At 34.5% G+C, this 23,804-nt stretch overlaps 2 protein-coding genes across 4 annotated transcripts in view; one reads left to right on the top strand and one right to left on the bottom strand.

Annotated features, from left to right (window-relative positions):
• Positions 1-23,804, top strand: part of LOC117570621 (serine-rich adhesin for platelets) — a 178,044-nt gene that overhangs the window by 5,649 nt on the left and 148,591 nt on the right. The gene's annotated exons all lie outside the window — the stretch shown is intronic.
• Positions 10,546-23,804, bottom strand: part of LOC117570009 (AT-rich binding protein-like) — a 108,667-nt gene continuing 95,408 nt past the window's right edge. For all 3 annotated transcript variants that reach the window (XM_052004379.1, XM_034251426.2, XM_034251427.2), the window contains 2 exons: positions 21,736-21,845; positions 10,546-11,124 (listed from right to left, as the gene is read on the bottom strand). In XM_052004379.1, the coding sequence (XP_051860339.1) occupies positions 10,840-11,124; positions 21,736-21,845 (395 nt within the window). In that variant the 3' untranslated portion in view covers positions 10,546-10,839. The remainder of the gene's footprint in view (positions 11,125-21,735; positions 21,846-23,804) is intronic.

The following is a 23,804-nucleotide window of genomic DNA, read 5'->3' as shown; positions in this document are numbered from 1 at the left end:
ATCACTCGCGTATACCTTGAAGAGATACAAATATTAAAATGACTAAGTTGGTTATTAAATATATTGGTCTAATTAAGTAATTTATTATAACAAACTCATCGCTTACCAGAGTCAAATAAGTTTCTGTAACTTTCACTTACCTAGAAAAGAGAAGAACAATTTACTGTGATTAGAAAATGAGCCAAGTATGAACAATATATTGAAAATAAAGTTACGCACAATAAATCGGTAATTAAATAAGCTTGTTTGATCCATATAATTGAAACAATCTTCAATATGCTGTTGAATTAAATCAAATTTATTCGATCTAGCCAAATGTTTGCGATTGTAATAGCTTAAAGCTATTATTATTGGCTGTGCACGACGATGACTGGATGGCTGGCTGGATGGCAGGTACCTGCATGTGCCCCATTCGTACCTAATTCCCACATCATCAACAATTGACAACACATGAGCCGCATTTTTGGCATACAAACAGCAGTCCGGACTGGCGCACAAAATGGCAAATATGCATAATGGCCTATACCGAAACTATGTCCCTTCCTCCTTCTTCTTTCGCACTCACTCTCGCATCGGAACTATCTGCTCGAAGTATCTGCTGGCAGACCCAAGATGAAAACAAAAACCAGCAAAAAGCGATAACAAAACAATATAAAAATACAAAGAATTTCTGGCACAAGGCCAAGTCGAAGCGAAGCGAAGGAAACGAATATCGAAGGCATAAAATATTCCAAGAGCGAGCACACGAAAAAGGCACAAGAGGAGGAAGAACTGTGAGGGGAATTCGACAGCAACAACAACAAGAAGAAAAACAAAAACCAAAGAATTACTAAGTATTTTGTATTGTTTTCAATTGTTTGTTGGCAGCCAAGCATAAATATGATATTGATGAGGATGCATGTGTATAGAGTTTCTGTGACGACGCAACCCTGAGAGACTCTGAACTCGGCGCATATGTGTTGCCATCTTTTTGCCTCACTTTAAGTTTGAGTGCCTTTAAAAGGGAACAAAAATAAAAAAAGTAAGAACGAAATGGAGAAGAGAAGTTCAATCAATTTTGCTGTTAAACCGCATGCAAGGCAGCGAATGCAGCCAAGCAAAACGTGTAGCAACACTTCTAATAGCCCACCAGAGGCACCAGAGGGAATCGCTGAGAAGTGGCAAATGGCACAAACTACTGGGAGAAGGCAGATTCAATGATTCGTCGTTGCCGTCGTCGTCGTCGACGTCGTCGCCGACGCTGCTGTCGAGGTTTGATTTATTGCCCAACCACACACCCGCGACTCTGTGGCTTTAGGTTAGCTCCACTTGACACTCGCCGCTTTGTGGGGCTCCAATCAGCGTAAGTTGATTGAACTCTGCATAATTTAGTGCAACGAGCAGCGAGCACCGAGCATTGAGCGCTGATGTGCAGGACGAACACGCCCAAAGACCAAGGACGACAACGACAACGACGATGACGACGACGATGACGATGACGACATTACTTCACTTTTAGTGCAACGGCGCCGCCAGCCTTTGGCTGTTGACTGCTGTCATTAACAAAATTGTGCAAACTTGCTGACTCTTAGCGTCTTAAAAGGAAATCTCAAGTAAGATATTGTACAAATAAGGATTAAGCCTTGAGGTCGCAGTGTCTTGCATACGAAGTGTCAAATGATTAAAGGGAAATTGATATGTAGTCGCCACTAGCCAAACATTTGTTGTTTAAAGACAACACACAAATCGATAAAGCATGTTGTGTAGAATTTAAGGAGAGGTCACAGACTAAGTGATTAAAGACAAATTATTAACAACGCTGTTTTACAAAGTAGTTGTTAGTTAATAATAGATTTTCATTTTGAATATTTGACTCTTAATCTAAAATTAAATATGGTTTTATAATTAAACAATGATGAATTTAGTATTAAAGAGAATAGAGAAAGTTTAAATAAATTTAAGGTTTTTTAAGTTATGATATATGAGTACAAAAATAAAGAAATGCGTAGAGTTAAAATGACAAGGTATGGAGAAATTGTTCGACATTTTTATAAAGTTGAAAAGACAATCTATAGACATAAATTTACATTTTGATATTATATTATTATAGTTACAAATAAAAAATATTATAACAGCGCTCTTCAGTTAACAATAAAAATAACACATATATTCAAATCATTGTTTGCATAAAGGTCAAAATTAACCCAACTTTCAGTTACAGCAATTCAATTCCTTTCCATATACGAATTTGAAACCCCATAGTTATTTAAATTATATTTTATGGAAGGTTAAATAATAACTAATAAATAATGAATAATATGATTTTACGATAATGAGACGACAAAAAAAAAAAACAAAGAAAACATTCATATAAAAGGAAATCATTATTTATATACAGGCCACCTTTTAGTCCAACTTTAGCCGTGTAAAGCAATCCGACCTTTGTTTCAATTGCATCTAAATCATGCGGTTAAATTCCTTTATTTATTAGTGGTGCACAAAGTTGTGTACTCAAAATCCAGAGCTTTGCTAAGTTGACCGTTAAAAAAAAGAATGAAAGAAGGAAACTTGCAAGTAACGACAACTTTTGGCGCCGCCATCGTTAACCCTCATGCGTCGCAATGCCGCGGCAATCGATCACTGGGGGTTAATAAAACATACAGAGCCAAAGGTTTGCTCTAGACTCGTTGTCAACTTGAAGTCCAACCGCAAACCAACGACTTCAACTATTATTCTGGGGCTAACTGCAACGCCCAGGTGAGTGCGTGAAAGTAGCGAAAGAAAAAAAAAATGGGGATGAGGGGTAAAAGAATGGCAAACTTGATATCGTTTCAGTTTTTACAGCCATAAAGCTACCCTGGTATTTACAGCGTTGCAACGAAAAATAATGTTGCATACTGCGCGGCGCCCCAGTGATTTATGCGAGTGCGAAAAGGGTTCAAAGTTTTAAATGCCAGCGCAACAAACGCGCATATGGACTATGAACACTGGCGTTTGTTCGGCTACAAAGTTGGCAGTTTTGCAGTTGCCAGTTGGCTGCTAGAGACCACGCCTTCCTCTAACCCTCACCCCCGCCCCCAAGTGCCACCTGACTAAGCTAAGCAAACTCAAATAAAAACTTGATTAAATATGCACGCACGAACGTGCTCTCAGTTTTGTCAAATGCAATTTCTATACCCACACTTCACACACACACCTTGCACTCACACACCTCATACACACACACACACACGTACACATGCAAGTGAAATCGCAAAGCTGGTCTATAATTAAACTCAATTCACGCGCATACTAATATTTTCTCTGCACTAGTATTGTAAACATAAATAATGGCACTCTACTCTTATAATTAAAGGCGATTATAAATCGCCGTAGTTTGCTGTCAAAAATATTATAAATATGCCAGTCGGTGCATTAATTTGATAAAATATTATTATTTATAGAAAATTATTTTTAATTTCTTGCATTTGAAATAAAAACAGTAAGCAAAACTATTTTGAATTGTACTTATTATTATGACAAAGCAAATCCGATAATTGTTTTGAATATAAATTACAAGGAAATATTATAATTCATTTTGTGACATTTATTTTAATTTACATTCTTCTTAGTGTAAGAGGCAGTCATTTATACTTTTTAGAATTCTAATTTATATCAAAATAGAAAAAAATCAAACTTCATTGAATTTTGCTTAAATTAACTTCCATTCAGAGTCGGTCAAACACGTTCGAAAATTTCAAATATTAGGCAAAAATAATACAATCGCTTGCCTTGATCCTTTGAACGTCATGAGCAATGTCTCAACGTTTGGTTAAAATAAATATAATAATAAAATTTTAATTATATTTAGACATTGACTTGTAGTCTATATACTAAAATTTTCTTCACAATAATATCAAAGCAATCTTATTCTTCTGATTCTCGTAAATAAAAATCTTTGTATTTGCTCTTTCCAGTTAGGATCAATAAAAATATTTTACGTAAACAAACAGTTCAATGGAAGTAATATGAAAATTGTGCTGTCAATAAGTCCATAATTAAATCTGGGCAGTCGTTTTTGAATGTCATTGATGTTCTTCGAAATTTAGCCCAAAAAATGTGAATGTTTGTTTTCCTGCATTCAACTGTCCACTTTAAATGCAAGGGCAAGTGCTAAGCTGAGCGATACCAGCACAAATCCTGCCTCACGCATTGCTGTTAGCCAGCTGAGAAGAGAGGGGGACAATAAGTAGGGGAGAGCAGCAGCAGCTGAGCAGGACTTGTAAATTGCATTTGCAGCCAATTTACACAAAATTAAATTGAATTTACGCTACGCTTGCACAAAATATCAATGAATGTCATGGTACAACGCTGCAAGCGAGACAACAAAAACTAAAACTACCAAAAAAAAAAAAACGAAAACGAAAACTCGACGAAAATATAAAGAAAACAGACAGCAGTGGGGTGGACGAAGGTGTGTGTGAAGAGGAGGCGGAGGAAGGGGTGGAAAAGTGTTGTACTGTGTGTTGTAAGGGGATGTCCGCCCACAAAAAGTCAAACTGCATTTTATCAAAATTCAAATGGTATTTTCTCTGGCCGTCGCCAGCGTCGTCTGCTTGTTTAGCATGCGTGATAAGCAGCTAGCAAAAAGCAGCAACAGCAACAGCAGCAGCACAGGAACTGTGCAACAGCAGCGACAGCGGCAGGACATGCAGGACTATTGCTGCACACATGCAACTTGACTGTGTAGTTTGCTGCATGTTGCATAGCTAAACAACTAAGCAATCGACAAAAAGGTTTGAGCGTGGGTGTGGATATAGATGCGGACGTGGCAGTAGCCCATGTGGCATGCAACAACAACAAACTAAGCAAAGCCGAGTGTTGCTCTTGTTGCAACACGCATTTTGCAAAGGTCTGACTGACGGACTGACTGCCGCTTTAGACTAAGTTGCAAAGCAAATCACACGACTTTCATATGTACGTGCAGCAAATGAATCAAAACTTCAAGCAGCATGTTTGAACCTTCTTTCCCTTTCTCTTTCCCTTTTCCCCCTTTTGTCGACAACCGACAAGTGTTGAAATGTGGGCGGATTGCTTTTGGTTGCAGCTCCAAGAATACTTTGAATATTCCAAGTCAAAGCAAGTTTAGTTAACAGCTGCAGGCGCTTTTAGATGGCATTCTATAATTTCACAAAAATTACTTAATTTAAATATTTAGCAGTAGTTGGCTAATAGTATAAGAAACTCTTTAAATAATATTATGTTTTAGAGTGTTGGAAATTAGTCGTAAGTTCTTGAAAAACTTACAAGATTAAAAACAGAAAGGAGAATCGATTCCTGGCATTAAATTCTTATAGCTGCAAGTAGTTGATATTCAGTTAATTTAAGCACTATAATTTTGTCTTTATTACAGGACCATACTGGGAATATAAGCGGTGTGGAAATCTCTAAAAAAAAAAGGGGACTGTGGCACATAAAGGTGAAATTCGAGTGGAAGTATTATCTGAGACATCCCTAAATATATACTATATTTTAGAGAGTTTGAATAATCATCATTCCAAAATGTATTTGAAGAACTTTGAACCCCTAAACAAAAAACATTGCAAAAGACAGTCGAGTTAAGTCATTCTGATCATATGCTGGATTTTAAAGAAATAAAATATGAATTTTATAAAATTATATTTTAAGCAGAAAACAGATAAAGTTTCTAAAATCTTAGCTCTATATATGGGTCTTATCCACAGGTATGTGTAGCATGTGAAAAATTAGGCTGGAGAATTACCCATGTGTTATTCTATTAATCGATATCACATATTTTAATTTTCATTTCTTTCAATTAATCAACAATCTTATTTACACAATTCTTTTTTACTATTTGTCCATCGTTGGCCAATTCCGTTTGAATAAACAAATAAACAATTTTCTTTTGCTTGGGCTCACTGCGAAAACATTGCGCGAATGTGAAAATTTTTTTGCAAGCCAATTAAATATTATTCATTAAACGCAGCTTGTTTTCACTCTAATTGCCCATCTGGAGCAATCCATTTGTGTACTACTTATCATGTTTGCATATTTTCACTATAAATATTGATATTAAATGTGCTTAATGCGTCATCCTTCCCTCCTTCCTCCTTCTGAATGCCACCCCAAATCGATCAGATTGAATTGGCATTGTCCATGGTGTGTATATCATGCGCTTAATTATTTTTGTCGCAATATGATTTTAAAATTTTTATTGTTAATTTTTGTCATAAAGAGCAATTAATTTTTTACCCCGACTCTAGACTGTTGTTGTTGTTGTTGTTGCTGTTGTTTTCTGTCCTTTTGTTGTGCATGTAGTGTGTGTTGTTACTGTTGTTGTTGCTGCTGTTGTTATTTACGTTGTCTGCGGTTTTAATCTCGAATCGCTTAAAATATGCAATTAATTGCAATTGTCGCCGCCACTTGCCCCAATGCGACACTTGTCGTAGGCGACGTTTGTTTACCTTTCTGCAACAGCAGTCTCATATTTTTTGCATATGAATATAATTAAATTGTTTAATTTTACAACAACAACGTGCGTGTTTGTGGAGCTACAAAAGATTGCCATAAAATGCCCATGAATGCAGACAGGCGTTAAGTAAAATATTTTTGCATTGTCATTAAAAAAACAAGCGATATACAAAATATCCCTGTACATAGTATTAACCAGCAGCTACTCTGTAAAATCAAGCTTGCTGTATATCCTTTGATATAAATAACTAAAATCGTCTTCATTAGTTTATATGTGATTTATAATAAAGCAAATCTTGAATATTGAATAGCTTTTAAGATAAATGTAGTATAATCCGTCCTTACTATTTCATTTAGCCAAAAAGGATAAACAAAAACATGAGAAGAATATGTCTGAAAGCATTCAAATACCATAAATGAACAGCTTGTTCAGCTGTGTAAAAATATTATCAGCTGACAGTTTGCTCTGAGTTGTCATGAATTATGAAATGTCCTGTATTATATAAGCAAGTCTGAATGCTATAATTTTTATTCTTAATCACATAATCAGTTAGCTCTTTACTTCACTCTAGTGCAATTTTTATTATCATGCTTTATTCACCGCTTTGAATAAATAATTAGTATAAAAAGAATTCTTACGAGCTGCTTAAAGGAGCTTAGCTTAATCTTAAGTACGAGCATTTAAAATGAAGTAAATGGTAAATTGCCTAGAAAGTTAATTGCATAAATAAAGTTAGATTAGGCCCGAATTTAATACCAGATTAATTGTCTTTTAAGCAATTTTCTTGGTAATGATATTTATGGTTCTTTTGTGTAGCAGAAAATAAACTGAATGTATTTCATATGTGACACAATAAATGCTAATTAGAGATACACGAGCGAATCAACGTCAACTGGCAATAATGCAACTACCCACTAAATGAGTCATTTGTGGCAGCAACTTTTACTGACCTCCACAAAATTGAAAGCAATTGCCACACATTGGGAGCATATTTGAGAACTTGTTGCCACACGTTTGCTGACGTCACGTAAACCAATTTAAGCATAATTAAGCTTATTACCAAAAGCAGTTAGTGTGCGTTTTTCGACAAACTGGACTTGATTTGCGCCATGGCAAAAGCCAAAGTTCAGCGCCACTAAACTGAACCTACAAAAAAAAAAAGAGTCTACTAGAGGATTAAAAGGATATGAAGAGAGATAAAGTGAGAGAAAGAGTGTAGAGATGCAATCTCCTCTTGGTCAGGTGGTTGTGCCTGGTGGCGACACTCGCTCTCGTTTTTGGTATGCGCACGGAATTCTCAATTAATTTTAATTTCAAGTCAACACCTTGCCGACGATTGCAGACAGTTCAGTGCGATGGCAGCGAGTGTAATTATCCTTGCATTCCGTTTTGTGGTCTGCAGGATTTTTGTGCTTCCACGCAAACCCCATTTTCACTCTTTTTCTTTCTCACAGTTGTTCTCGTTCGCTTCTCAATTAAGCGAAAGTATGTGATGCAGAGACGCGTCGGCTTTAAGTTTTAAGTCAAACCAAGACAAGTCAAGTTGACTAGACTGGACACGGGGCATTTACCTGTGCATATACCCAAACAGAAACACACACTCACGTGTATTTGTGTGTGTGTGGAGACTACAAATCACAAGGACGTGAACGTGGACGTGGAACGTAGACGTGGCAAGCCTGGACAGCGACTTGTTTGGCATTTACGTGATGCACATTTAAACGCGCCCGTCCAACAAAACTTGCAACATGAATTATGCTTCCAGTTGAGAACTTTGCCTAAATTGGCAAGCCAAACTGCAAGGCAACCGTTACGTGCATTCCGCGTAAGCCTAAAAGTATGCAAAGGCAACAGCAACGGCAACGGCAAAGGCAACGAAATCGGCTTCAACTAGTACAACTGCAACTAGAGCCACATTTACAGTGGGTGCGGAGAGCACGTGCTGAAAAAATTGATTGATGATTGAAGGCAATACAAAAAACGATGTATGCCGCACGTCATTCCCCACAACCTCATGTGCAATCTATGTATAGCCCCTGCCTCTTATATTTCTTCTTTGCATTCCCTCAATTACTACACAGAACATATTGCCGATTTATTTATTCTTTAAGAATTTAAGTTATCACAATAATTTTTGGAAATATTTGTATATTCGACTGTTGTTAACCATTTTCATATTTGCGTATAGAAAATAATAAAAATTGTAAATTTTAGTTTTTGGTTACTTTGATTATCAAAATAGTTTAGGTTTGAATATTGGATTTTAATAAAGTTAAAAACTGTAATACTTATGATGAACAAATATTTTAATTAAATGTTTAAGTCTAATATTAAATTTTATCATTAAACCTAAAGTTTAATATTAGATTTAAACATTTATTTTTTTGTAAGATATTTTTCATAGACACGCGAAAGTACGTGAAATATTTTTGCAAGTGTATTTTATATATGCAGCCCACTCTCAAGCTGCTTCTTTGGGGCACCTGCCCACGTCAAACGTTGGGCAAACGGAAAATGGCAATTCAAAAACTCGGCAAAAGGCACAATTTCCCATATGTGTCGGGCCTGATGCCGCTGACTGCTTGTTGGCCCCGCCTTCCGCCTCCCCACTTCTACCTTCTACCGATTTCCGGACACAAATATTCATGTGCAAAACGTCGTCCTCACTCAGGCAACATCTCACTGTCTCACTCTTTCACGCTGTAGCGCTCTCGCTCCCACACGTTGGCGTGCTCTCGTCTACGACCAAATTTGCATAAATTTGGCATTTGAAAAGCTATTCAGCCTGATGGAAATGATGACGACGCCGACGATGATGAAGAGCTGAACTCAACTTAACTGAGCTGAGCAGAGTTAGGCGCTTCCACCTTCTGTGCCTGCCCCGCTGCCACATGCGCTTTGGGCGATTGTATAAAGCCATTAAATGTTTGCACCACACAAGCAAAGCATAAAAATGCCAAGCGGCCCACAAAATGAACGAAGTGGCACGACCATCAGCGAAATATATGCGTCAAACATAAAAGTGAGTTATAATCGACAGTTGAGACGAGATGAGAAACAGCTACAGCTGGGTAAAGCACAACCACATGAAAAAATCTGTAACGAATTCTAATAAAACCCAGTACAAAACGCTCTAGACGAGAGTGCTTGACTTTTAGATATGCTGTGTCGAAAAGTTGTGTTTTTAGAATTCATTATACGCATGAAGTAGAATGGAATAAAATAGAATAGTTCATACATTATAGGTTTAATATTTTTTTCATATAATATTGTTTAGCAAATAACTTTCATTCTATTATTAATATGATAAAAGAAATGATATTGTTTACCAAAATATAGGTAATTACTCTGCGAGCTATACATACTAAAACCATAAAGAATTTGTAAACTTCATACAATCGAAGATATTTTTTGGCATGAAAGTGTCATTGAGAGTGAAATATAAATGACATTATCTTAGCCTACATTTTGTTGAACTGTTTAAAATGGGCGATTAAGCGCACCGTAATTGTTTCAATTTAATTTAAATATGCTGCTCAAATGACCTAATAATATATTAACCAATTATGCATGGCACTTTAAAAGCTGATGAAAATTATGATTTATTCAATTTCTCGCACAATTTTAAATTGTGTAGTTGATTTATTAGAAAGGCAGCAAAAGCAATGCGAGTTGATGCATTAAATAATTGAAAAAAGATATTGATTTTCAATGGCTCATCACAAGATCTAAATTCTGTTTTTGCCTCCCTACAACATTCACATTTCTTCGGAAATTAAGTAATTAGGTCAAATTGCTTGAGATTTGCATAAGGAAATTTACCTAGCTATTATAGTTATTATAACATCAATTTAAAATATTACTGCAATAACTTTATTAGAATAGGTACTTTCAGCCTTAAAAGAGTGCATTATAACTTAATTGTGCAATTTAAATATTTAATACAAAAAAAATATGTTTTGCCGTAAAAAAGCACTGTTCGCACTTTTCAAAAATTATTATTTAAATTGGACACAGAAGCCCTAACAACACACACACTCATACAAAATACACTCGTTCTTACACATAAAGACCAAATGGCCACCTACCAATTTGTTTTGACTAATTTGCGCAGCACACGGCAATGGCAATGGCAATTGTTGTTGCTGTTGCTGCACTTGCAGTTTTTGCCATTGCTGCGTAGAAGTTCTTGTTGTTGTTGATGTTGTTGTTGTTGCAGTAGTTGATGTTGTTGCTGTTGTTGTAGATGATGTTGTTGTTGTTCGTGTTGTTCTTGTTGATGTTGCTGCTGAGTTGTTAAGCGGCACATTACTACATATTGTTGATGTTCTTGCTGCTGTTGCTGTTGTTGTTGCTACTGATGCTTCGGTTGAGGCAGTCAACTGCTGTTAGCAAATTGCATGCGTTTTGCAAATTTCGCGCAAATTGCTGCGACTTCTGCTGATGAGGCCAACGCCTGATGATTGCTGCTGCATTTGCTGCTGTTGGTAGTGATGTTGTTGTTGCGATCTCTGGGCGGGAGCCACACGTGCATAAGGACCAGCATAAAGCTGTCGATGATGATGGTAATGATGATGCTGCTGATGGTGTTGCTGTTGTTGTTGTTGCAACTGCTGTTGATGTTGTTGCCAGCGCATGCGTCGCACACTCAATGCACCGCAAGGATATGCAACCTGCAATTATATTGATAAGAGCGTTTTGGAGAAAGGCAGAGAGAGAGAGTTGGGAGGAGAGAAAAAGAGACACACTGAGGAACACAACAACAGCAATGCGGCCATTTTGCACAACATCGATTAGGAATGAGAGAGAGCAAGAAAATCAATTCAAAGGTTAAAAACAAACATCAAAGTAACAACAACATCAATAAGGATTTTGCTTTATGTTGCAACAACACACACCAATGAACACACATCAATCAATAAAAATCATATGATATAGAAGTATTTTGTATTACATATGTTTTGTAGGAATTACAGTTTAATTTAATTTAGTAGTAGTTTAGTAGTAGTAGTAGTAGTAGAACAACATCAACAACAACAACATCAATTATAGAACAACATCAATATATGAAGTCAATAACAACATCGATTTATATTTTGGATATTAACTTGTGTATTTATGTTTTCATTTCATAACATCTCTTATTTACAATTACCATTGAGAGGTAACTGTAAAAACCAGCAACATTTTTATCTAAACTTTGCCTTAAGAACCCTGTGTTAAGACAAAAATAAAATAGTTTATCTGACATTTAAAACTTGCTTAAGACTTATATAGACATTCAAAAAACAGACGCACACATACACATTTTATACTCACCATTTATTAATTTTATATTGATTTATATATATTATATATTAAAATTGAAAAAATTTGATTAATTATACAAATGTATTTACAGAGTACATTGATAGTGAAACATGCGCAGTGTGTGTATATAAGTTTTAAATAAAAATTAGTTTACAACATAAATTGAATAATTCATAATTAAAAATTAATATAAAAATAGAAACAAGCAAAATAACAACAAATTTTAATTAAATCATATAGATTTTAACTGCCTGCTAAGTAAATCTAAACTGTACCATTTGATTTGCCACAAGTTACAATGAGAAAATAAAACTAACATCATTTTAAAACTAATATTCAGAATGTTTATGCTAGTTTCTCAAGGAACATATTTATATGCTACAATTTAAGTATAACTATTTGTAGTATATTTTTAAGTTTGGGTTATTTTCACTAGACTTTTGTATATTTTAAATAAATAAGGTTCGAATTCATGTAAATTTTTTTATATTCACTCATTTTGAGTGCCGAGTATTTCAATGTCGAGTATTCTCTATAATATTACGCAGATAGCAAACCAATATATTTGAAAAAAATATTATACTATAACGAAAATAAATATGCACTCAAGATTCATAATGGGAGAGCCACCTGCTATTTATTATGTTTTCAAGCAAATTACTCAACTGTCGCGTAATTTATGCGCCAAAAAAGAAACGACAACTCCAACAAACACGCACAAAAAGGACAGCTCAGACACTTTCAATTACTCAAAATGCGTGGCAAAATAATTTCAACAGTTATACATACTATTCGTATGGTATTCCATACTCAAATATATGTATATAGCAAAGATAAATGTAAAAAGAGAAAAATATGTCACTTTGAGAGCAGCCGCATAATAATTTATATATTTAAATTTATACAAATACGAGTAAAAGTGCCAGCGACAACAAGCATCTGCTTTTTGGCCTTTTTTCCAAAACACAACGGGTCAAAGGCAAACGAGTATTTCCGGTCGCTGCTCACTAAAACTGAACGAATGCAAAAAAAAACATTTAACCGGAAACTGCACGCAAATAATTCAAATTAAAAAGGCGTTTGGCAATGGCAAAATTAAAAAAACAAAAATAATTTAGTGAAATAAAAATATCTCATAAAAATATTCACCAATGATGTAAAACGACTGCTTGATTTTCAAATACTCTAATAAACTATTCATTTCAACTTTTAATTTAAAATGCAAGCTTTACTTAAAGAAACTCTGATAAAAATACAAAAAAAAAAAAACCATCCAAGGAGCTTAAACAAATTTTCAAGTTATACTTAAGCATCTAAACAATAGTTATTCATAAATTACTAGACTTCTTTTGTATAGCACAAATATGCCCTTCACTCAAGGGTATAAACAACACAGACTTTGCTTTTTTGCAAGCGACAAGCGTGAAAAAATGAAATTTTAAAATTCAATAAATTACTAAATACATTTTTATATGTAACTGTCGAGCTGCAGCCGCATAGAAGTTGGCCATCTGTTTGGTGTTTGGTTTCTGGTTGCTGGCTTTGTATTCACATTTTATCCAATTTTTTTTTCGCTCTTTTGTATACATTCATAACCGTTTTTTTGGGACCTTTGTTAGCCATTTATTGCCATGGCTTTGTCTCTAGCTGGGCGCAAATTTAAAGAGTTGTATACGAAAACTTTTAAAGCTGCAATTGGCAACAGCAACAGTTGCCACTTGATGCAGTTGTTGTGGTTTTTGTTGTTGATGACAATGGGGTGATAAATATGTCAAAAGCACCTTGTCAGGCATCCTTTTAGGCGCCCAGACGTCGCAAGGATTTCCAACATTTTTATTACAGTGTCGGGACAACGCGTTGTATGTCTGTCTGTCTGTCTATCTCTCTGACTGCCAGCCTGTGCCTCAATAAAAATGTCGCTCGCGCGAATATTTTTGAAATGCAAAAGCGACTCAGGACTCAGGACTTATTTCTGCAAAGTCCTTGCAACGAAGAGATGGAGATGGAGACGGAGTTGGAAATGGCGATGGAGAGCATCCTCGCTCCTAATAAAATATATTTTTACACATGCGCTTGCATAAAATATTCTCTTTGTAGTCGAAGCGACCACATTTCATGGATTTGCCAAAGTTGAAAATTGCTTTTTACACACACTGCAAAGCAGACAATTTTTATGGCCCGTTGCGGTTTAAAGTGTAGCATACCAGAAGCCGAAAGCTACTCACATTAATCAAGCTGCCTCTACGTTTGCCTCATTACCAACATTTTTTTTTGCAGTTTTTGATGTTTTTTTCTGTGTGCTATGCTTTTTGTCTTCGTTAATCTTTGCGCTTTGCTGTGTTTTTGGTTCGCTCTGCTTTCGACTCTTTGACTTTTTATCTGCACGCTTTATGCTTAATTGCTTCTTTTGCTACTGTTGCGCATTTTTATTCTGCTCTTTTTTATACCTTTTCATTTGGAGTACGCCATTTGGGAGATAATTTGAAATCGAACATAAGGTGTAGCCAAGCCGAACTCCAAGAGTTATCCTTTTCGTTTTGCATATGTATATATACTATACGGTAGGATGGCACATGTAGGGAACTCACTTACTCACTTAATGCCCACAGAGACAATTTCCTCGCCCGCAGAGAGTATAGCATAGCTGGCATATTTTGTGTCTTTTTGCGCTGGGGCTGAAAAACCGCAAAGAGCAATTCGTTGGTCATAAATTTGCAAAGCGGATTTAATTGCGAGCCGAGCAATGGAACCAGCCACCAAGTAAAGTGCAATCCCTTGTCCTTTTGCTTAACTGTATGGCATTGAGATTGGAATGGAGGTTCAAGAGGAAGGAGGAGAAGGCTGCCAGACAGTGTCAGGCATATATAAAACTCATTACAGCATTATAAGCACAAAAGTGTGCTGTAAGCGAGCTTATTGCAGACTTGAAATACCTTTTGGCTTGCCTCACAAGTATATTTGCTTGCCACTCTCAACTTCCCATTGTCTTTGGCATTTATGAGTTAATGTCAATGTGTCTACTATTTATGACCGACTACCTTGTTTGACAAAGAGGATAAATACATTGTGAGTGCGAAAAATTGTTCATTATAAATAATGATGTATACATTGTACATGATCTATCATTTATTAAAAATGCAATCTAGTTTGCTTAAATTACATTAATTGGACAGAGAAAGATACTGTCAACAAAAATCAATACAACATGGAGTACAAAATATGTCGGATTGTTAGCCAAAGCTAGTCATAATAAATATAGCAAACAACAATTTAACATCCATCCACCAAATTCGTATTTTTCTTAAGTGGGCATCAGCATAAGCAAGAGAGCTATAATTAATAGCAACGTTAATTTGAATTAATATATGTATCTTTAAACTTGAATTTATTAGTATTATAAATGTAGCATTTAATTGATATAACTTTGAATTTGCATTTTTTGAATATATTCAACTAAACTTCTTACTTTTATTGAGTAGAAAAAAGCGTGTTAAGACTGTCATAATTAATAATAAAATTCATTTGAAACATAAGAAATATAGCAAACAAAATATTACACAACACCTTCATTAATCGTAGACATCTCAACAATCCTACCAAAAACTCTATTCATCTTGACAAAACTATCCGATTTACCCGCAAGTGCCTCAAGCCATTTATATCGTGACTGAGCTCTGCCCTGTCCTTTGGAAATCTCAGTCATCTTAATTAATTAACTGATTTGCAAAAATAATAATTAAACTGTCAGTCACAACCATCGTCAGGAACACAGCTACTACATCCCGCAGCTGTCACTGTCCAGCTGGTTTGTCGTTTTTATTTTATTATTATTTTTATTTTTATACACTTTTTTTATTATTTTGCACATTTCCGTTCTAAATGTTAAATTCTTCAATGGTCAGAGAGTGAAGGAGAAGAAGACACGCCAAAAAAGGCTTTGGCCAGGCGCCAGAACCACCGACGCCATCGTCCTGGCTTTGGTTACAGGCCCCAACACTTAATTAAAATGGCATCCGGCCGCGGCAACAACAACAGCAACAGCAACACTGAGAAAACAGCGAAAAAAAAGAGAAATAGAGAGCGAGATTCGAGGCATCCACGTTTGGAGTTTCTATCTCTCGTGTCTGTGTGGTCCGTGTGAGTAAGCGAATTCATTTCCCGCTTTGGCCGTTGATTGATATGCCAATGAAGCGCGCCGAGTGCAGACACACAGCTCCGGCCACAGCTACAACTACAACTGCAGATACAAGAGCCTCCAAGTACGAGGAAAAAATCTAGTTCGTTAGCTCTTATGCAAAGCGGACAATAGCATACATTGCGGCCCAGTCGCCGCGCCGCGCTGCGCCGGGCACAAAATCAACAAATGCAGATGGGCCAGATAAATTGCCAAATTGAAGCGGCGTCGATGGTGACGGCGACGATGCCGGCAAAATGTCCGCAATAGACCAATCCAATCGACTGAGTCGCCCAACTGACCGAAGCCTGAGTTCGAGCATCAGAAATTGTTTGTAATTTTTTGTTTCTCTATGCATTTGCGAAGAAAAAATTATACGGCAAGCGCTTTAGAGGGGAAACAAAAATAGCCATGACCATAACATAGTGCTGGGAGTTTTCAGTTTCTATAAACGATTTTTCTTTTCAGTCACCTCGCCCTGAGTCCTTTCGCGGTCTTCAATGCTCTATACAAGCAAAGTAAGGGCATAGTTAATACCATGATAAAATCCATGACATTGTCATTAAATGTAGCACAAGTTACTGATTTTGTTATGTCAGGTAATTAGCTTTGCTTTATTGATACAAAAAAAAATGTATTTATAGCGTTGGCAGGATTAGTTAGCCAGCTAGAATACTGCTGAGCAACGATGACTCATTGTAACTTAAATATAATTTACTGCTCGATAAGGAAGAGTAAAAATAACTTCCTTTATTTAGGGGGAAATTAGCTGAGACATTATTAACAGAAAATTGTCGGATATCTAAAGCAAACATTAAATTGATTTTGATTATATTAAAATCACTCTTTCATTAATGTTATAAAATATTAATTCATAAAAATAATTTAACATAAATGTTATAATATGTACATACATATATAGTGATTTAAAAACTCAATTAATTCCTATTTTATTTTTAGAACACTTTCTTAGATAAAACAATTTAGCTTTAAGGCTTAATTGAAGAATTCATTATTATTCAATATTATTTAAATACCATAGCTGACAGCATATGTTATTTTGTTATTTTCGTTTTTATTTTCATTTTTGAGTAACACCTTTGCTAACAATATTAAAAATATAATTTCCTTATTATTAGGAGTAAAGTAATATCTTAACCCTTTAAAACAAAATGAATTTATAATTTATTATTATAATACCTCCGCTGACAATTTAATGACACAGCTAAGAAATAAATATCAAAATATATTCTATCACTTTTACTTAAGTCTATTAATTTCTAATTCATTATCGAATACCTTTGCTAACTATTTAAAATGTTAAATTTATTTTTGTCATTTTGAAAAGTTTCTAATTCGTTTTTGTAACACCTGAACTTACAACATAAAATATTAAAATATTCTTTATTTCCACGGTTTTTTTCTACTTATTAAAACTGAAATAATAGATAGTTTATTATTTTAATACCTTAGCTGCGACATAAAATATTATTCTTTATTTTTATGGCTCAATATAAAAATATATTTTGTGTGGCTTTGCACTAACTCAATTATTTTACTATAATTTATTATTGCAATAGCTATGCTGCCAATATTAAATAATTTTCTTTATTTCCATAGCTCAATTAAGCAATAAATAAACAAATATATAAAATTACATATGTATTTATGCTGAATTGGTGTTGCTTTGAAAACTCAATTAGCAGAGCATTTGGTGTTCGCGAACATTCATCAATTACAGTGACTAGACTCGCACTCCTTCTACTTGTTAGACATGGGCGTGCTTGATTAATTGCAGACTGTGGTTAAATTTTTTGTGCTGATTTCGGCAGTTTTTCTACAGATTTCATTTTCTTTTTATACTAAGTTCTTTTTTTCGGTTGGCATTTTCATTGGATCAGAGTGTGTTTACATGGCCACGTAAGCAAAAATATATTTTACAGCTGAACAGAGAGGCCAAGACCCTATCTGCAAATGTTCCCGTTTCCTAGAGATACTACACAGTTTGCTCGTATGTTTGAGTGCTAGGTTTTTTATTACCAAAGTGGAGAATTAGCAAAGCCCGCGGCCATTAATCAATGGTGCAGCTGTGGGCCGAGTTTTCCATTCTTAAAGTATGCACTTTATTATTTACTGCATATATCTATTTTCGCTCTTCTTTTCTACTTTTTTTTGGTTTGCTATAGTGTGAATGGAAAGATGGGAGAGATGGAGAGGCCGCACTTGGTGTTTTCCGCTGGCATTTCTTTGCAGACACTTCCTGGGCTCGTCGACTGGCTGCATGGCTGACTCGCTGGCATGTGTGCAAAGTTACTGCCCACATCCTGTGCACTCAGCTCTCAGCTGCAGATATTTTTCATTTTCGAAAAAATTTCCGTTATGATTTCCTTGCATTGCATTTTGCCGTGGCGCAAGTTTTTCACACACACACACACACACACACACACACACACACACACACACTGTCATAGACACCCACACACCACAACGTCTACAACTCACATTTCTGTTCGACTTTTTAAATAGAAATTTGAATACGACAAAGCAGCGTATAAGATTCAGATAAAGCTAACCGACTTTGCTCGCCTGCCTGCCAGTTGCCAGAGTTGTGTCAGACTTGTCCGAGGATTTCTCTATTATTTTTCTTCGCTATGTTTTTCATATTTCTTCTATTTTTTGTGTGGTGCTCATGCGACTTGACTTTTCATTTTTATGCTAAACTGTTTCCTTTTGCGGACAGGCGCATTTCATTTGCACAAACTTTGCCAAAGTATGTTGAAGCGGAAACGGAAGTTTTACTCCGCTGATAAGTTAGAGATTGCAATTTTTGACAAAAAAAAAAAAAAAAAACGGAAAACCGAAAGCAACGAACTCCAAAAGCTCTCTGAAGAGTCACTCGACGTGGGACTCTCCTAAATCTCTCTCTCTAGCCACTTGTAAGTTAATTAAAAATTGCCCCAATGAATGAGCTATTACATTACACAATTGATTATGCAAAAGTACTTGCACTTCCTGTCTGCCGGTCTGCCTTTTCGTCCCCGTCTGACTGTTGCCCACTTTTAGCCTCTTTCCTTTGCGACTCGATATTAAAATAACAAAGAGCGCACTTGGGTCAGAGACAACAAAAGCAAATGCAAGAAAAAAGCACTCTTATTCTTGTTGTCTCTCTAAGAAAATTTTAATAAGTAGCACAAGAACAACAACTACAACAAAAACAACAACAATGGCAAAGAGTTGGCAGCAAAGTTGTTGCAAAACTGCTGCCGCACAAGTGGCACAAACAAAGTTCTGAATGAGGTAGAAAGTCTTCTTCATCTGCCTGCTGCACTTTCCACTTCCCTTTCACGCAGAGAAAATGTAATAAATTTCTATACAAAACGACCACAAAATCGTTGTGTGTGTGTATGTGTGTGCGGGTTGTAGACAAAGAAAATATGAAAACAAGAGCAAAAGTAATTCAAGCCAAAAAAAGCCTGCACTGACTGTATTCATTTTAGCTAGGCTGCGGCTATCTATCCATCTATCTTTGGTCCTATTGGCTAAGGAGGACTTCTAAAGGTGGAACACAACAACAGGGAAGGGGAAGATGTGTTTTGTTTTGTTGTTTTTTAGTTCTTACAATGCACATTTTGCATATTCAATAAACTTGTTTCTTGCCGTTTTGTCGTTGCAGTTGTTGCAATAGTTGCATGTTTGCTTTTTAATATTTTATGCAAAATTTAATTTCGGTTATGAATTTTCGGACAATTTATGCAGGCGACGTTTTTGCTTTCAAATGGCAAAAAGAGAAGACATACTATACAGGCATGAAAAGAAAATGAGCTGGACAAATATACTCTGGTAAATATTATATATATATCATTCTATGTATAATTCAGACTCTCGACCTTTTAGAGTCAGTTATAGGAATAACATAAGCAAGTCAGTATTCTTATACCACTTTTATACTGATGGATATGCATTTGGCAATCCAACTAGGGCTCATCTGAGCACACAGTCAATAAGTTTCAATAGTTCGATACAATCCTTTTATAAACAAATTACAGATGAATGTCAAATATATTTACTTAAATTACTTTCATTATTTTATAACCAACTTTTTTACTACTTTCACTGCACTTCAAATTTCACCTTTATTAATTTAACACTTTAAAATTATTCACGCATTAAGATTTGCATATTTTGGCAATAAATATTTAATTAACACCTGTTTTGTTTACACAAAAATTGAAAAGGCATTAGTGTAAATAATAAAAGAGCACACGGAAATTCATTAAGTAGAATTGCAATTGCAAAACTGTAATTGCTTGCATTGTTGAAAGTGAATTTTTGTTATTTTAATAATATTGATTTGAGCATTTTTTTTGCACTGCTCACATGCTGAGTAAATAAATAATGGTCAGTGAAAAACTAATTTTATTTAAAAAGAGTGACGCAACAGTTTTTTTGTAATTTATTTTTGTGAAATGAAGTGAACAAATTCTCAAAATTGAAATTTGCAAATGTCGCACAAAAAATAGGATTTACATAGAGAGCATGTTAAAGCCTAAAGGCAACAGCGCTCGATGTAGTATTTATTTTGTTGTATTTTGCCGTATCGAGCCAATGCACACAATTTCAATTATAGGCAAATTTCAGCTAATGCATTTTAAATTCGTTTCTCGTTGCCGGCAGCACCAATCAAATAGAAAACCAAAAACATACGTTAGTTCAACGTATTTACACATTTACACGTGTTGCCTCTGCCTCCTGCCTCTGCCTCTTGCATGCCACATTGTGTGCCAGGTCCTTAATTTATTGACTGTGAAAATTGTTATAAATTTTCAATATTCCATTTACATTTGGCAGCCATTTACTATGGCACACGGCTGTTGCTAATTGCCAAAATCAACACAATTAGAGTGGGAGACCAATAAATTAAGACAGAGTGAGAAAGAGTTTTACGAAAAATAATTAATCACAATTGTAACAAGCTCCAACAACAACAATAGCAACACACACACACACAGACAACTACAACGAAAATTAGCAACAAATGCAGTGCAGAACTTTACAGTTTACATGCAGTGAAAGTTTGCACAAAAAAATAAATTGAAATGACAATTGGAAAACGAATAAAAAAAATGGTATTAATTAAAAACATTTGAAATATTCTGCAGAACACATTTAATCTATTTATTTTTAATGCTGCAGTTTACTTTACTTTTTTACAATCCTCAGACTGACAAAATTTTCATTATTAAATGCTTTTCACGGCGTTCTTTAGTTGACTTTTAGTAAAGAGCATCAGAATCAGACCACTAAGCAAAAACCAAATTTGTGTACTCCCAATTTTATCTCCAAATATATATTAGCATCTATGATTCCAGAGATTTGCATAATAACAAACATAAAGCTACAAATTCAAATGCAAATCATAAATCGCAAACAGAAATATACAAAAATTTGTGTTTGCGGGATTAGAAACATCAAACCCCACCAACTAATTGTGCGTAGAATAAAAACCAAAACAAACTAAAAAAAAATGTGTACTCATAAATAATAAAAGTTTTTGCATAACTAATTTGTTGACTGTAGTTTTTGGCTTTTGATTTATGGCAAATGGCGTATGTACTCGTATGCAAATTGAGTGAACAAATAAAAATGTTTTTATTTCAGATAAATTTCAAAAGTGCATACACACACACATTGACGCACACACAGAATGAGAGAGAGATATAGACAATTGTGTTACAAACTTGTGCGTGTATGAGAGTCTGTCTACAGAGACTGCTAATTAAATACAGAGATTTCGGCTTACCCCAGTTATGGACTGTTTGTCATTGTAAAGCGTTGCCTGTGTTCCAGATGTTGGCGAATTGGCAGCTGTAGTTGAGCTGTCTGGACTAAAGTAGGTTAGAAAGGCGCAACCTGCAAAAAAATGTTTGAAAAGCATTAAATTAATATAAATATATTTATCATTATAAATTAGGTAAAACTAAACTATGTAAAGCTTTATTTTAATGTTTAGATTTGTTACAAAAGGTATTTCTGGCTTAATTCGAGATCCGAATGATGGTGTATCACATCAATAAAAAATTGTAGAAAATTAAGGATTTACTTTAAATATTTACTTAATTTGAATAGAATGTGGACATATAAGGTTTTGAATCTAGTCTTGACGTGCTGCGGAACATTGTACACTAAAATGGAAAGAGCTTTTGTAAACGAGGGAGTTTCGTTAGAGGTAAGCAGCAATTGTAGGTTATATAAGTTCTAAGACTTTTAGAAATAAATTTCAGTTCTTAAACAGAATTCACCTGTCTCGTTGTACCCATATATAGATAGTATTTCTATTAACACAATTGATAGTACATCATTTTATTAGAGTCCTTCAACTATTAATTTTATTCCGATAACCAAAGTTAACTAATTCCAAATCTAACTAACATAACTATTTCTTTGCAACAAATCAACAATCCAACACCATGTACAATTTGACATTAAATGATAGACACAAATGCTGTAAGTTTTATTCCGATAACCAAACTTTGCTAATTACCAACCTAACCAACTATTTCTTCACAAGAAATCATTAATCTAACACTATCTATTTATCCCGACCATATTTTCATGTTAAACACGGCAAAACATTTCGTTTTGTCGCTCAATTAGAGCCTTTATGTGTGTTTTGGTTTTGTTTGGGTTAGTTGGGTTTCGCTGGGTGCTAAGTAGGCTGTCGCTATTAACCCACCAAGCGTCCCGTCTACAGCACCGCATAATTTTGTGGTGCTTTGCGTGTTAAGCGCGTCAACGTGTTTAGCGGCGTTTTGTGGCCATTTCATAAATCCGTGTAATTTCTTTGACATTATTCTTTTTTTATGTGCCCTTTCTCTAAGGCGCTTGATCAGGCAGCGACATTTATTTCATGGGTGTAGCATGTTAAAACAATATTTCATATAATAATTAAGAAACATGTAAATTCTTTTAAATTTTGTTTACTTTGCTTGGTACTAAAAGCTATAGCTAAGTGATTGTTATTGTTACATTAAAACTAAGAGTTTATTATACAATTAAAACATATTTGTAATAACAGATCTATACAATTTTAGATCCATTCAAATTTGCTAACTTTGTTACATATAAAAATTTGTTTGAATAAATTTTACTGAAATTTTTAAAACTATCTGTAACTTTCATATAAAATAATATTATATATGTAATATAACATATAAAATTAAATTGTACTAAATATAATTATAAAAAAAACTTTAATTGATTAATAACTTTTGTACATTTCTAACAATAAATCTAATGGTGTACCAATTATATCTATTTGATTTTTGTATACTTTCATGATACTAAAAGCTATAGTAATTCATAATTATTATTTTATAAAAAATTTAATTTTATAGGAGTTTAACACAGAATTTTATAAATATATATAATCAAGACTAATTTAAATTCATTTAAAACTTGCTTAACATTTCTAATTTTTAAAGTTGTCTTACTGAATTTTTTTAAATTAATTATTGTATTCTAAATATGATTATTATTAATATATTCACTTCTTAAAAGCCCTTTCTAAAGCCGCACTTAAAAAAATAATTTTTATTTAATTTCTTTTATTTTTCATAAGCGAATATCAAATTATTTAGAATAAATCCCAGTATTTATAATAAATATAAATAAAAAACCTTTTATTTAAAACTTATTCTAAAAATAAATCTTATGTTTTAAGAAATTTAAACTTTTTAGGGCTGAATAATTCTCAGCGATACCATTTCGAATCTTCCTTGAATCACCTTCCACTTCTTTGGCGTTGTTCCTACTGCTGTTAATTAAAGCACCTATCAAACGCCGCCACTGTGCACTGAACATCATCATACC

This window comes from Drosophila albomicans, chromosome 3, assembly GCF_009650485.2.
Source record: "Drosophila albomicans strain 15112-1751.03 chromosome 3, ASM965048v2, whole genome shotgun sequence".
Taxonomy (NCBI): Eukaryota; Metazoa; Arthropoda; class Insecta; order Diptera; family Drosophilidae; genus Drosophila; species Drosophila albomicans.
This window is presented reverse-complemented; position numbering and strand designations above follow the sequence as displayed.